The sequence below is a fragment of the Ranitomeya imitator genome, chromosome 4 (assembly GCF_032444005.1).
Source record: "Ranitomeya imitator isolate aRanImi1 chromosome 4, aRanImi1.pri, whole genome shotgun sequence".
In the NCBI taxonomy this organism is placed as follows: Eukaryota; Metazoa; Chordata; class Amphibia; order Anura; family Dendrobatidae; genus Ranitomeya; species Ranitomeya imitator.
This window is the reverse complement of record NC_091285.1, coordinates 12,333,222-12,350,257: the sequence shown is the minus strand read 5'-3', so window position 1 is coordinate 12,350,257 and position 17,036 is coordinate 12,333,222. Positions and strand designations below refer to the sequence as shown.

The 17,036-nt window shown below is 45.4% G+C and overlaps 1 protein-coding gene across 1 annotated transcript; it reads right to left on the bottom strand.

The window, feature by feature from the left end:
- Positions 1 to 1,059: 1,059 nt before the first annotated feature.
- Positions 1,060 to 5,698, bottom strand: LOC138675073 (E3 ubiquitin/ISG15 ligase TRIM25-like). Its single transcript, XM_069763046.1, has one exon. It carries the CDS (start codon positions 5,672 to 5,674, stop codon positions 4,067 to 4,069), a length of 1,608 nt encoding a protein of 535 aa, XP_069619147.1. The 5' UTR covers positions 5,675 to 5,698; the 3' UTR covers positions 1,060 to 4,066.
- Positions 5,699 to 17,036: the final 11,338 nt, after the last annotated feature.

The following is a 17,036-nucleotide window of genomic DNA, read 5'->3' as shown; positions in this document are numbered from 1 at the left end:
ACAAACATGAAAGGAGGGGCACAGACGTACATGTGCTCAGGGGCGTAACTACAATATGTGATTAGACCCCGGCCCTGGAGCCTAGGGAGCCCCAAAATTCCCTTTGGCCTATAGAAAACAACCGTGCTATTAAAAGCTTGCAATAATTGGGGGCCCAATGAAACTTTGCACTATGGCCCATGAGCTTCAAGTTACGCCCCTCCATCTGCAGATTTGCTGACCCTGATGATGACGTGCAGCAATTAACAATGGTTGTCACCTTTCCTGCAGTCTGTATTCTGCGGCTGTGAGGAGGATTAGTTCCTCGCACATTTTAATATCTGAATGCAAAAGGGAATATTTCCAATTACTGACACCAATCAGATGTGTAAAATGGTGAAAAATGAATTCACAAAAAGCCGAGTCATCATTTGCTAATTTTAAGTCACTTTTTTTTTGTCTTTTTTTTTGCACCTAAGTGGTGAACATGGTTCACAAAATTTGTGCAAAATAATAAAAAACTGTTTTTGTCTAATATTTTCGCAATTTTTTTTAGAGCAAAAAGGTTGCACGTTCCACTAAAATGTCACAAAATTTGCACAAAAATTTCTGGCAGAAGTAAAATAACTTCGAAAGGATGAGGAGGGGGGAAAGACTGTAGTATGCTGGGGCAAAATTTTAGTAAGATTTTAAAAAGTCGCAGATGATGAATCAAAATGTAAAAAATGTGGAAACCCCAAAGAATGGTGATGATGAAAAAAGCCAGGTGAACACATATAAAACAGACTTTAAAAAAGGCACAAAGTTAAAGAAAAGTAAAATGCAAAAACACCAAAAACTAGACAAAAAAAGATGCAAAAGCAACAATAAATTGGGCCCAAAGTCTCCTGTAAAATTGTAGAACGTCTCATTGTACAATGATTATTCTTCACTCTCCTAATCCACTATAGAAAGATGTAAGATTTGACCTCGATATTTGACCCCGATATAAGACCTGACCCCGATATAAGACCTGACCCCGATGTGCCAACTTCATCTTCCGCTCAGACGAGAGATCATCAGAACGCTCAGACACCAGGATTCTTATCATTGGTTTTTATTGCATATAAATCAGAGTAACAATATCAATCATTGATCTGTAAGGGTTAAACACACAATCAGACAGTAACTATACACAACATGGCGGACACTGGTGACATTTCCAGGTCTAGTTTTGTAATTACGGAGGTTGATATGAATTCTGGTAACACATGGAAGTCAATGTAATGTCACCACGATGGCCATAAGCCATGACCCCATCATCATGGTGCCCCATTGTATCACAACCAGGACCACATAATATAAGGGATATGCTACAATAGGGGGGCTACCGGGGTCACATTTAGGGATCTCACCATTATGTTCCCGGAGATTTATAAATCATTGACCTCAGCCACCAATGTTGTAACTTTTTTAGTTTCTTTTGCTGTTGTCGAAAGTACAAAAGTAAAATCAGGAATGATGGCCACCAACCTTCCCAGAATAATCGAGAAGACGCCTCACTTACTTATCTTACTATATAAAGTTTCTCTCTAGCCGTCATGGACCAGATCCAAGGTCTCCACATTTCCCAAAATTTACCACAGTTTTGTGTTTTCCTTAAAATATTGTATTCCAGATATCTAAATTTACTTATTATATTTTTTCCATTCTATAATAGTCATTGAAGCCTGAGACGTCGATTTGTTTGTTACCACCAAGCAGGCAGTCCAGAAAGCCATGGCCACCAAATCCTTCTGTGTAAGGCTGGAGCCTCGTAATCGGTCCACGTCTCCGAGCCACTAAATTTTAGGGTTTCCCAACTTTTATATTTCCAATCCTCTTCCCCACCTTCTACTTCACATCCTTCCACAATTCTTTTACTTCCTCACAAAACCGGAAGAGATGTACAAAACCCGTATTAGGACGACGGCGTTTAGGACAAGCCTACTTACTGGTCTTTTTAAGCCTAGCCGTCATCGTATCGGTCATTTTACAGTAGTTAGAAAACTGATAAAGTTTTCATCTAAAATTAATTTGGGAAATGGAATTTAATTTGTAAAATTGAGTACATTGTATAAGGTCAATATGTCCTTTAATTAACCACCGAGTACAATGCAGCGTTCATATAAAAAGCCAATAAAGTCTTCAAGTGACCCACCCAAGAAAAACAAAAAACAAGGAAAAATAAAAACCATAGCTCTTACAATGCCACAACAAAAAAGCAAAAAATGTTGTGTCATAATAACAAAATGAAAATAAATCAGCCCTAAGGGAAGCAAACCAGTACATTTTGTGAGGGGCATAGAAATCACCAATAATATCCTATTAGTGTAATCAGCCTTATTCCAGCTCAGTTACAAATTCTCAGTTTACCAAATGTGCCATGTAATCCCAGTTTGATCACCGGTGCAATACATGTTTACTGGTGTAACCAGGATAGCCATCTCCGAGGTGTTGAAGACATTCTATGAGCTACAAGATTATTTCAGATTAGCACAAGATCTCTCCTAGCAGCTCCCACATCCCCACCAAGCTTTACACTTTCATTTTGTGGTTGACCCTTACCCACCCTATCTCGTCATGAATTCGACAAGCTGTGGTCTCATGCCCCATCCCTAAATGTAGTAGCTTTTCAAAGGTTTTACTGCAGAATTAGGGTGTGAATATTTTCATGATCTGAGAGGTCAGATCAGTGATGTGAAACTGAAAATGTTAAATTTTTATGCATATGGCAGAAAATAATCTTCTGCTTTATGTATCAATAGACTGGCATATGCAGTTTCACAACACTGATCTGACAGCAGCGGGTAACAAACAGCCCAGCTTGTGTTTCAGCTCTGCACGGCTCAGTTATTACAAGTCCAATCGTGGAATTTTGCAGGACTATTAAGCTCTGCTAGAAATTAGCTAACAATGATATAATACTGCACAGGCAGATATACTGATGTGAGTAAATGGCAGGAGATAAAAAAAATGGTCAGGCAGGTACTGTACAGGATCAGAGTGTGAACAGACATAAGGTGAATGCTACACCTCTATGAGCTTGATGATAACTCAGGGAGGTGGCGCTAGTCTGGGCTTATTCGGTATATTAACAGAAGTATGCATTTACTGTTCATCTCTTAAACATATATATATATATATATATAATAAAAAGTCTCTACATTATACTGTTATAATAGACTCAATGGCAATATATGGGTTACAATGTTGGAGCGCTGGTTTGAATAATATGGTCATCTTCACACTGTATTTTTAAATGTTCATTTGCTTTCTAAATAACCTTCACTACACATTTTCTACAATTTTTCAATTGTAGATATTATGCATGGGAAATCAGTTCAGGAATGAAGCTGTGCTGACACATGAGATCTGAAGAAGACGGCAGCATCTTGGTCACACAAACCTCACATCCAACCTGTATTACTGATAGGGACACGACCACAGGAGACCAGTCTGAAACTGGGAACAGATTGTGAGCTGCATATTAGGAGGTCCGAGAATGGATGAAGATTGCAGCCTGAAACTTAGTACAACTAAAGAAAAACAGTAACATATAATTTACCTCAATCAAAGGAGTCCATAGCCCAAAAGGGGTTAATGTTTGTATGGATATGCAAATTGTCTCTGGAGATGAAGAGGACTTGAGCTCTAGTGCCACCTACTGGAAATATTGACCATTCAATGAGCCTTGTCACATGATTTAAGGATAAAAGTCCGACCAGACGCTCTCCAGCTTTTATCCTAAGTCATGTGGCAAGATTCGTTACAGGGCGGAAACTGACTTTTAGGATTGCTCCTTCCAATAATGACACTAGAGATCAAGTCCTTTTCCTCACTGAAGAGACAGTTCACATATTTCATTTCCTAGAAGAGCAGTGCATGGCCTATAAGTCTCCTCACTCTGGCATATCTCTACAAGAGGAATGTTCCCCTTTAGATCCCTGTTTATAAAGAGTCCTGGAGAAAATGAGCTCAGCTGTAGCTCCTCCCACTGCTGCCTCCTACTGGCTGAGTGATACACCAATCAGTCTCCAGGCAGATTTTTCTTCATTTACGATTCCTCTCAGCTCCTCCCTGATATCTTTATAGAACCATCATGTACAAATAACGCAGCATGTAGAGGCTCGGAGAAGGCGGCAGTGAAGGTGTGTAAGTGTCTGATGGGGTCACACAGCTCATAAAAGGACAACTGCCCGGCCTCATAATCCAGACATATCCTGAACCGATCACTGGAGATCTGGTGAGGTAACCGGATCACTTTACTGTCATGTATCACTGAAAACTGATTATTATACGCCAGCCCTTTATATAAACACCAGGACTTGTTATTATCTCCAATGTATGACTGCAGCCCCCTCCGGTCTATACTGGGGTAACACATCCCCACACTCCAATCCCCTGATCTCCTGATGTCCACATCCCAGTAATGTCGTCCTGAGGTAAATCTCGTCCCGCTCATCACCTGAGGATACAGGAATCTCTCTGCAGTTTCTGGACGATTCTGTCTTATTTCTGTCCAGGTCGCAGTTTTCAGGTCGTCTGATATACGGAGATTATTATCAGCCGTGTTTACATCCAGTAATATGTCTGCAGGATCCTGAACATGGAAGGTCACATTTATATCTCTTATCATAGCAGATAATGTGTGTGATATGTGTGATATCAGCTCCGCGCCCCGATCAGCTCCATCATGTCCTCCTGTGTCCTCATCACCTCCATCATGTCCTCCTGTGTCCTCATCACCTCCCTCCTCCTCAGGATCACACAAGTCACCGGTGTCTGGTTCCTGTAAAACAGTCAGTGGATCCGTCATGTTACACAGCTCCTCAATGTGTCTCATCTTCCTGGACAGCTCGTCCTTCTTTATTTCCAGCTTCTGTATCACATCAGACAGTGACAGTGACATCTTCTCTTCCCACCTGGAGATCTCACTCAGGACCTTCTTCTCCAGGTCGTCCACCCGTCTCCTGATGTCTGTAAACTGGGCAGTGACTCTCTCGGCTTCTCCAGCTGCTTTTTCTTGAGCTTTTCTCCTTCGATCTTCCAGACTCTGGACTCTTTCCTCAGTCTTCTTCCTCTTTGTGATCAGTTTCTGGAGAACATTTCTCAGTTTCTTCTTCTTCTTCTCAGAGGCCTCCTCCAGCATCTCCACCCGGTGTCCCCGATGTTCTCCGGCCAAACTGCAGGACACACAGATACAAGCAGCGTCCTCCGTGCAGTAATATTCCAGGATCTTCATATGGACAGAACATTTCCTGGTCTCCAGAGAAGTGCTGGGATCGGTGAGGACGTGTTCTGGTCCTTTACTGTGAACCCTCAGGTGATTATCACACAGAGAAGCCTCACAGTGTAGACAGGATCTAACAGCAGGTACCGGAGAGTGAATGCAGTAAGTGCAGCAGATCCCGGTGATCTCCTCCTGATGTGGATGAGTAGACAGGAAATTCTCCACGACATTACACAGAGTTATGTTCCTCTTCAGTGTCGGCCGCTCCTGAAACTCTTCTCTACATTCAGGACAGGAATAATCTCCAGATCCATCCTGTGTATTAAGGAACTGATCAATACAGACCCGGCAGAAGTTGTGTCCACATCTCAGGGTGACAGGATCTGTATACAGGGTCAGACAGATGGAACATTCCAGCTCCTTTCTTAGAACAACAGACGCCATCACTGAAAGCAGAAGCAAGAAATGAAAGTAGAATTCTCAAACACACACCCAGTGGGTGTGATCCACATTCATGAGAAAGGGCGAGACGGAACTTATCCTTCAGGTGCTATCTACAGGTTTAGCGACACCGAGGATCTCAGTAAATAACTTAATGAGGATCAGTGTTGAATGGAACATTTTCCATTTTTCTAATAAAGTCAGAGAAAAAAAACTGTCACACACGTGTGTGTACGAGGTGTACGGAGCAGAGCCGTGTGTGTACGAGGTGCACGGAGCAGAGCCGTGTGTGTATGAGGTGTTCGGAGCAGAGCCGTGTGTATGAGGTGCACGGAGCAGAGCCGTGTGTGTATGAGGTGTACGGAGCAGAGCCGTGTGTATGAGGTGTATGGAGCGGAGCCATGTGTGTACGAGGTGCACGGAGCAGAGCCATGTGTGTATGAGGTGTACGGAGCAGAGCCGTGTGTGTACGAGGTGCACGGAGCAGAGCCATGTGTGTATGAGGTGTACGGAGCAGAGCCGTGTGTGTATGAGGTGTACGGAGTAGAGCCGTGTGTGTATGAGGTGTACGGAGCAGAGCCATGTGTGTATGAGGTGTATGGAGCCGAGCTGTGTGTGTATGAGGTGTATGGAGCCGAGCTGTGTGTGTATGAGGTGTATGGAGCCGAGCTGTGTGTGTATGAGGTGTATGGAGCAGAGCCGGGTGTGTATGAGGTGTTCGGAGCAGAGCCGTGTGTATGAGGTGTATGGAGCGGAGCCATGTGTGTATGAGGTGTACGGAGCAGAGCCGTGTGTGTATGAGGTGTACGGAGCAGAGCCGTGTGTGCAGCGTCGGACTGGAGCACCTTGGGCCCACCAGAGAAAATCATTCTTGGGGCCCACTATGTAGCTACATAGAAATAGATACAAGACCACCAATTGTGCGCTAAAAAGCGCTAATATCAGGGTATAAGGTAGTTCACATCTTAATTATGTAGCAGGGGTTGGGGTAGTTCCCACATAGAATATAATTTAGCCCCTTCACAGAATATAATTTAGCCCCCTCATAAAATATAACGCAGTCCCCTCTCATAGAATATAATGCAGCACCCCACAAAATATAATGCAACCCCCTCAGGTATAATGCAGTCCCCACCATAGAATATAATGTAGCACCCTCATAGGGTATAATGCAGCCCCCCTCATATAGTTTAATGCAGCCCCACCACAGAATATAATGCAGCCCCCCATAGAGTATACTGTAGCCCCCTCAAACAGTATGATGTAGCCTCCCATAATATAATGTAGTCCCCTGAGAATAATGCAGTCCCCCCACGGAATATAATGTAGTCCCCTCATAAAGTATAATGCAGCCCCTCTCCACCCCATCATTGTCCTCATCACCACCTCCATCATTGCCTTCTCCCCCACCACCTCCATCACTGCCCATTCCACCACCTGCATCATTGCCTCCTCCTCCACCATCATTGTCCATTTCATCACCACCATCATTGCCCATCACCTCCATCATTGCCTCCTCCACCACCATTGCCTCCCACCTCCATCATTGCCTCCCCCCACCACCATCATTGCCCATCACCTCCATCATTGCCTCCCCACCATCATTGCCCATCACCTCCATCATTCCCTCCCTCACCATGATTGCCCATCACCTCCATCATTGTCTCCCCACCATCATTGCCCATCACTTCCATCATTGCCTCCCCACCACCACCATCATTGCCCATCACCTCCATCATTGTCTTCCCCCACCATCATTGCCCATCACCTCCATCATTGTCTCCCCCACCACCATCATTGCCCATCACCTCCATCATTGTCTCCCCCACCACCATCATTGCCCATCATCTCCATTATTGCCTCCCCACCACAATTGCCCATCACCTCCATCATTGCCTATCACCTCCATCATTGCCTCCCATACGATCATCATTGCCCATCATTTATCCTTCTGGCACAAGTGACAAAGACCGTCCCTGGTCGAAACGTTAACCTTATTGTCCGCAATCACTATATATCTGAAAGCACCTGGTGATGTTTGTATACACGAATAAAGAAACAACACTTTTTGCATAAATCTCAACTACTTGAGTGCGGCTGATTTTCTTGTTGATATAAGGTGTTGTGCATGTGTTTGTTTTTGCCTCCCATTGACTAGAATGGCATTTGGCTATGTTCGGCCAATATTCGACGAATTAATCGGCGAATATTGCAAAACTGTATAATGGCCACACATGATGCTCCATACTGTATAATGGCCACACATGATGCTGCGTACTGTATAATGTCCACACAGTGCCCCATACTGTATAATGGCCACACATGATGCTTCGTACTTTATAATGGCCACACATGATGCTCCATACTGTATAATGGCTGCACATGATGCTCAATACTGTATAATGACCGCACATGATGCTCCATACTGTATAATGGCCACACATGATGCTCCGTACTGTATAATGTCCACACAGTGCCCCATACTGTATAATGGCCACACATGATGCTTCGTACTTTATAATGGCCACACATGATGCTCCATACTGTATAATGGCTGCACATGATGCTCCATACTGTATAATGGCCACACATGATGCTCCTTACTGTATAATGGCCACACATGATGCTCCATACTGTATAATGGCCACACATAGTGCTCCGTACTGTATAATTACCACATGATGCTCCATACTGTATAATCACCCCACATGATGCTCCATACTGTATAATGGCCACACATGATGCTTCGTACTGTATAATGGCCACACAGTGCCCCATACTGTATAATGGCCACACATAATGCTCCATGCTGTATAATGACCACACATGATGCTGCGTACAGTATACTTGCCCCACGTGATGGTCCATACAGTATAATGGCCCCACATATTGCGTTGTACAGTATAATGCCCCCACACGATGCTGGGTACAGTATAATGGCCACACATAGTTACCCCCACCCCATCATTGCTTTCTCCATCAATACACACACACCTTTTACCGTGCACCCTCGCAGCAGCCGGCAGCTTCCACTCCCCCGGCGCTAAATGGTGTCATCCAGCTGCACCGCAGACTGCTTACGTCGCTGCAGCTGTGATATGCCACTGATAAAGACCTCCGTGTCTCCTGTGCCAGTCCGTGTCAGAGCGAGGAGCAATATTTGCTCCGATCCGACTAAGCCAGCGTCTGCTCCATACACCTCGTACACATACGACTCCGCTCCGTACACCTCATACACACACGGCTCCGCTCCGTATACCTTGCACACACACGGCTCCGCTCCGTACACCTCATACACACACGGCTCCGCTCCGTACACCTCATACACACACGGCTCGCTCCGTACACCTCATACACACACGGCTCCGCTCCGTACACCTCATACACACACGGCTCCGCTCCGTACACCTCATACACACACGGCTCGCTCCGTACACCTCATACACACACGGCTCCGCTCCGTACACCTCATACACACACGGCTCCGCTCCGTACACCTCATACACACACGGCTCCGCTCCGTACACCTCATACACACACGGCTCCGCTCCGTACACCTCATACACACACGGCTCGCTCCGTACACCTCGTACACACACGGCTCCACTCCGTACACCTCATACACACACGGCTCCGTTCCGTACACCTCGTACACACACGGCTCCACTCCGTACACCTCATACACACACGGCTCCGTTCCGTACACCTCGTACACACACGGCTCCACTCCGTACACCTCATACACACACGGCTCCGTTCCGTACACCTCATACACACACGGCTCCGTTCCGTACACCTCGTACACACACGGCTCCACTCCGTACACCTCATACACACACGGCTCCACTCCGTACACCTCGTGCACACACGGCTCCACTCCGTACACCTCATAAACACTCGGCTCCACTCTGTACGCCTCGTACACTCGGCTCTGCTCCATACACATTGTATTGCATTGTATATGGAGCGGAGCAGTGTGTGTACGAGGTGTACGGAGCGGAGCCGTGTGTGTGCGAGATGTATGGAGAGGAACAGTGTGTGTACGAGGTGTACGGAGCAGAGCCGTGTGTGTACGAGATGTATGGAGAGGAACAGTGTGTATGAGGTGTACGGAGCGGAGCCGTGTGTGCAAGGTATACAGAGCGGATCTGTGTGTGTACGAGGTGTACGGGGCGGAGCCGTGTGTGTACGAGATGTATGGAGAGGAACAGTGTGTGTATGAGGTGTACGGAGCGGAGCCGTGTGTGTACGAGGTGTACCTCTTACACACATGGCTCCGCTCCCTAGACATCTTACACACATGACTCTGCTTCATATACCTTTCACACGCTGCTCTGCTCCGTACACCTCATACACACACGGCTCCGCTCCGTACACATTGTACGCACACGACTCTGCTCCATACACCTTTCACATGCTGCTCTGCTCCATACACCTCGTACACACACGGCTCCGCTCCATATACAATGCACACGCTGCTCCGCTCCGCACACCTCGCACACACGTGGCTCCACTCCGTACACCTTGTACACACGTGGCTGTGCTCCGCACACCTCGTACACATGTGGCTCCGCTCCGTACACCTCGTACACACGTGGCTCTGCTCCGCACACCTCGTACACACACGGCTCCGCTCCGCACACCTCGTACACACGTGGCTCTGCTACATCCACACTGTACACCTCCTGACCTCACACATACACTTTACTTACCCTCGTCCAGCGCCATGGCAACCAGCAGAGTCCTCTACATGGAGGTCCTCCCGATCACGTGACCCCCTGACTCCTCCCATCCTGTGACCTCATCACAGGTCCTGTGCGCACAGAGCAGCCGATATGTGTTGTGCTGCTCTGAGGGTGCAGGGACTCAGGGAGCGGACTGGATGTATTACACACCTCCCAACCAGTGCGGGACAAGTAGTGTCCCGCCCGGGATCGCGGGGCTGACTGTCAAAATCAGGACAGCCCCGCTGGATCTGGGACGGTTGGGAGGTATGATAGTAACACGGGTAGTTGAGTCCAAGGAAGTGGAGGCCTGACGGTGTCAGATGTCTACTGCTACAGACAACACGCATGAAGGAGACCCAACTAGGAGTGTTCACATTTTTAAAAATTATTGCCAGTCAACACCAAAGTGGCATCAATGTCACCACAGTAGAAATAGTATAATAGGAACCGACAAGTCTGTCTCTACACCCAATCCAGCAGATGGACACCCAACCAGGAGTCTTCACATTTTAAAAAATGAGGGCCTGACACCACCGAAGTGGAATAACTGTCACGAGAATAGAAATAGTTTAATTGGGACTGACACGTCTTCCACTACAGCGAACCCAGCAGATGTAGACCAACCATGACTGTTCACATTTCCACAAATTTGTGTTAACATCATCAGCAGCAACAGAAGACACATTAAAGATATCACAGACTGTAGTTACGTGACATTAATGCATCACACTAAAAAATGCAATATCACCTAGTCTGTACACTCTGCAAATGAGGAGCAAAAGTCCTTGGGGATCCATGACTTGTTCATGCTGATGAAAGTTAGGCGGTCTACACTTTCAGGGGACAGCCGGATTTGCTTATACGTCAGGACACCACCAGCAGCACCACCACCTGAAGACACGCTCTGAGAAATCGTAGGCTGCCGGGAACGATAAAAGCTCCAAGGCGTGTGAGGCGAGCTCGGGCCACTCATCCTTTTTGGAAGACGAAAATGTGCAAACCCTCCCTGATATTCAGTTCTAGATACTCCTGCACCATCCTCTCCATTCGTTCACCACGTGTAAGACGTGGACTCTATTGTGCTGGTGCACGAGTTGGTCTAAAAAAAAAGTGTCAAAGGACTCACGGAAGTTGCTTCTTCCGCTTCCACCGCTGCTGCTCATGTTTTGGCGTTGACGAATTGATGTGCCGGAGGTTGGAAGTCTATAACTGCGATGTGAACCGTGTGCTTCACTGCTGTCTTGGGGAAAAGCTCTCTTACGGTTGTATAAAAGCATGTTTCAATACTCCAGCATTCGCGGGTCCCTTTCTAGGGCAGAAATCATCTTGCAAAATTTGGTTTATAACGTGGATCTAACAGAGTGGCACCCAGTAGTCAGCATTATTCCTAATCATAACTATACAGGGATCATGTTGCAGATAATGCAGCAAGAAGGCTCTCATATGTCGGGCTCTACCATGAGGTCATAAGTCAGAACATCAGTGATGGTACATCACTATGGTAACAATCCATTATGTGTGCGTTATGGCAGCACAATGCAAAGTTTAACGCAAGTGCAAGTCTAATCTAGCCAAGCTGCCAATTGCCAAAGTGCGCACAGCATCAGCGATCAAACATCTACTATCAACTTAAGGAAGTTCCCCAAACATAAGTATGTATATTACAGGTAGAAAATAATGAATATGTCAAATATGCTCAGTGCTCACCCATGATGTACTGCTATGCCACGGAGCCAGGCCCAACCCCGACGCGCGTTTCGCGTTTAGCTTTATCAAATAGGGATATAATGGATGGTTACCATCGTGATGTTCTGACTTAATTGTAATGACATTTATGGCTGGAGACCCATGCCTTTTTTTTTTACCAGGGTCAATTGTCTATATTAATTGTATTTGTAATTATTGATTAATAAAGTATTGTTTTTTTACCTAATTGTATAGAACTCCATTTTTGGGGTTTTTTATACATACATACTGCTGCAGAGTGCTGTTAGTGGCCATCTTAGTGCAGTGCGCATGTGATAATTAGTGTTGAGCGATACCGTCCGATACTTGAAAGTATCGGTATCGGATAGTATCGGCCGATACCCGAAAAATATCGGATATCGCCGATACCGATATCCGATACCAATACAAGTCAATGGGACATCAAGTATCGGAATGTATCCTCATGGATCCCAGGGTCTGAAGGAGAGGAAACTCTCCTTCAGGCCCTGGGATCCATATTAAAGTGTAAAATAAAGAATTAAAATAAAAAATATTGTTATATTCACCTCTCCGGCGGCCCCTGGACATCAGCGGGAGGATCCGGCGTCCGGCACGGCTTCTTTCTTCAAAATGCGCGCCTTCAGGACCTGTGGAATGACGTCCCGGCTTCTGATTGGTCGCGTGCCGCCCATGTGACCGCCACGCGACCAATCAGAAGCCGCGACGTCATTCCTCAGCTAAAGTCCTAGAATGAGCGCCTTCTAGGACCTGAGGAATGACGTCGCGGCTTCTGATTGGTCGCGTGGCGGTCACATGGGCGGCACGCGACCAATCAGAAGCCGGGACGTCATTCCACAGGTCCTGAAGGCGCGCATTTTGAAGAAAGAAGCCGTGCCGGACGCCGGATCCTCCCGCTGATGTCCAGGGGCCGCCGGAGAGGTGAATATAACAATATTTTTTATTTTAATTCTTTATTTTACACTTCCGATACCGATACCCGATATCACAAAAATATCGGATCTCGGTATCGGAATTCCGATACCGCAAGTATCGGCCGATACCCGATACTTGCGGTATCGGAATGCTCAACACTAGTGATAATGTATTCAGCTATTCTCTTATGCAAAGAAAGATCCAATATGTGACGTCTGCACGGAGTGTAATTATATACCTGAGGGCCGCTGCAGTGTGTTAGGGTATGTTTCCCCCTATTGTACACACGTTCTAAAATTTTACCACCTGAACGACCATGGCTTGCCCCCCCCTAGTTTTGATCCCAGGTACACCCTTGTACAGTATACAGTATGATTGTGTATATCTGTGGTGTTCACGCGGTCTTTCTTTCTACACCCGGTGAGTTCTGCAATCCACCGCACTCCCTGTGTGGAATATCTTAGAAACAAAAGGATTTTTTGAAACTTGCTAATTTATTCAAGTGAAAAACAGAAATCAATCAAATGTGACAGATCAAATAGTAGGCACTTATTAAACAATTGTACAAGCGACTCAATGTGATTGACGTTTCGACCCTCCCGGGTCTTACTCTAAAGTCGCACTTAATCCAGGATTTATGAGTGGCTCTTATAGTAAAGAGGATGTTGTCCCTGTAGTGTCAAGGGGCAGGTGCAGTCTCTTTGAATCCAAGTATGGCCTAATAGTTGATTTTTCTCTGAGTATGACCTTGTTGAGGAATAGCAGCGGCGCATCTGCGTCTTGCTGGTGGACATGTAGGCTTAATACCCTTAGTGGATGGGGGATAGCACTCCTGCGTCCTGTTACATATTATCGGATATTGTCCATGTCGGCTTTCAACACCGATCGGATTAATTTAATTTTATATTTTGATTGATTGGACATTTACAAATTCAGCGATAACAAATATGTGTATTTTTTTTTTTTAAACTCTTATTTTTAATGAGCAAAAGTGGGGTGATTTGCAGTTTTATGTTTTATTTTTTTCAGATTTTTTTAAAACTTTTTTTTTCACTTTTTATGGTATTTAATAGTCCCCTTAGGGGACTTAAAGCTGCGATTGTCTGATTGCTCGTGTTATACATAGTAGTGTATAGCAGAAATTACGATCTCCTATGGACGCCGGCCACGGATTTTATAACCGACATTTTATAACCAATCACTATAAATAAATATTTTGATCACTGTGTTGTGCGGCTCATTACGATTAGAGGGGCATCAAATATGTATTATTTGTGACGTTTATTGTTTTTCCCCGGCGCTCTGCTTCCTGCTCTGGCTGTGAGCGCCGGGCAGCCGGAAAGCAGAGCACCGCTCTGCTTTCCGGCCGCTGTGCTCACAGTCAGTGCAGGAAGCAGAGCGCCGGGGACAGACAGCGGAAGGTAAGTATGTAGCGTTTGTTTTTTTACTTTAACGATGGTAACCAGGGTAAACATCGGGTTACTAAGCGCGGCCCTGCGCTTAGTAACCCGATGTTTACCCTGGTTACCCGGGGACCTCGGCATCGTTGAAGACAGTTTCAACGATGCCGAAGTCTTTCCCCTGATCGTTGGTCGCTGGAGAGCTGTCTGTGTGACAGCTCTCCATCGACCAAACAGCGACGCTGCAGTGATCCAAATCGTTGTCGGTATCGCTGCAGCGTCGCTATGTGTGACGGGGCCTTAAGAGATGTGACATCTGCTGTGTAGAGGTTCTTATTGGCCATGGCTGGTTGGCACTACTTACACTGACAGACCAGCCTGTACCTACGCCGTCTATAGGTTGCTTGGGTCGAGCATATTGGAATGATCGGGTGCTCGACCCGAGGAACGAGCCCAATGTAACTCTATGGGAAACTATGGGGAGCATTTTTCTGCAGAGGGACTAGAAATTTCAGAAATTGACAAATTGATGGGAACAGTGCTGCTCATATGACAAGGGAACAGCATGGGGAAGACCCCTGGAGGCATTTCTGACTCCCAGGTCACAGCTGTGGACATGGAGCACACAGATCAGCTTAAAAGGTTTTATTGTTAGAACTAATTGGAAATACAGAACACTTTACAAGGTAGCAACGTCATACACAACAGAACTGGAATGTGAACATTCAACTTCCACTGGCCAGGATGCTATCTTCTAGGCGCGAAATGTGCATTAGGGAATTTAGCTAATTGCTAGCAAACAGTACGTATCAATGGGGCTGTGTCCTACTCCGACATCCAGAGGTCAGACATCCAGTTCAGCTGAAATGACAAAGACAACCACATTTTTGGTGAAAAGGATAAGGAATGTTAGAACGGAACTTTACAGTTGTTAACTTTGATGACCACATACAGTACTATATGTATCCTGGATTTGTGAATTTTGATAACAATAAGATTCACCATTCTTGTTCTGGAATCTCACAAATTCACGTGGAAAGATAATACTATCCGACAATTCTATAAGCCTTTACAGTGTTTTACTAATGACTTGCAAAGTCCTCTTCCGCACCCTGCTCCTCCTCCTGACTCTCTGTCAATTGTGTCTCATCTTTGTCCTTTGACCTCTTGTGACACTTTCGCACCGTCTCCTTCGTGGGATCGTGTTTGCTCAAATATATGTCTAATCGGTCAAAAGTGGTGCACTCTATCGAGTGGATGGTGCTCAAAGGAATAAAGTAGAATATAAAGATGGTAACCTTGGGCACTCAATCAGTCAAACAAGTTCAATTTTCAGATAATTTCAAATGTTTAATGAACAGCCGGACATCATAGGACAACCGACATCATTCCATCCAACGTTTCGGCAACATCACTGTCACGGAGTTACCGCGACAGAGCAGTACTAGAAGACCACGGTGTCTGACGGCTTCTGCTTCATCGCTGAGAAGAAGCACTTCTCCTGTGTATTAAAGGTGTTTTGTTTTCTTTCAGCAGGACAGGGGTTAATAGGCCATGTGGAAATTCCTGGCTCAGTTAGCCACTCCTTGTAGAGACACAGCTGTGCTTGTCTGTCAGTTTCACACTGATAGCTAGCATCTGATAGCAATTATATTATTGAAATGTCTTTGTAAGCCACGTGTAAAAATGAGAATCCAGTATCAAATAAATACACAGCTAGGATATAAAATTATATAAACGGCATGGTGTGTTATAAAACACTATATATAAAATGAGAATACCTTACACATTACAGTCTGCAGACAGAAACACTGGTTCTAAAATACACTGCTCTGATTACAGAAGCAAACTCACAACAATTACACATAAAATGAAAATCTAATAGGATATAAAAACAATCAAAACAATATCAAAGGGTATCAAAAGAGGAAAGCAGACAGCCAGGGAGGGAAAGCTGGCAGACAGGGAGGGGTTACACACTTTGATACACTTTGATAGGGGCGGGCCCACCTGTCAGATTGAGTTTGACGAATGATATGTATGATACACTACTAATATGTAAAGGATTCCAATGTGTTATAGATGTATAGATGTCTCTCTTACTTGACAAAGGGACCCACGAGCCATAAAATACGTTGTCAATAAAGGTTTTTTCTTTACCGTTAGCCGGTTATCTGAGCCTACATTAGCGTCTCACATGTGCGGTATCTAGACATACGCTCACATTGCTTCCAAGCTTTTGTAACCAAAGAAGAAAGAGTTTCACTAAGTGCATTCTGCCGCCCATAGCACTTAACACCTCATTTGCATACAGCTAAAAAAATGTGGTTTTCTCAAGATTCATGTGACGGAATGACAATATAATGTGATTTCATCTTTCACTGGGATACAAGTGGGTAAAGTGCTGCGCAATATGTCGGCGCTATAGAAATAAAATTATTACCTCGGAATGCACGGACTGGCCGCGCCGTATCTGAGACTATCGAGATGGGGTGAAAAGCCAATCGGTACGTTGTGACCCGTAATGATACACAGACGTCTGAATTCGGTCCACGGTAAATATAAATAAACGATGTGGATGTCGGGTTGTAGCAACAC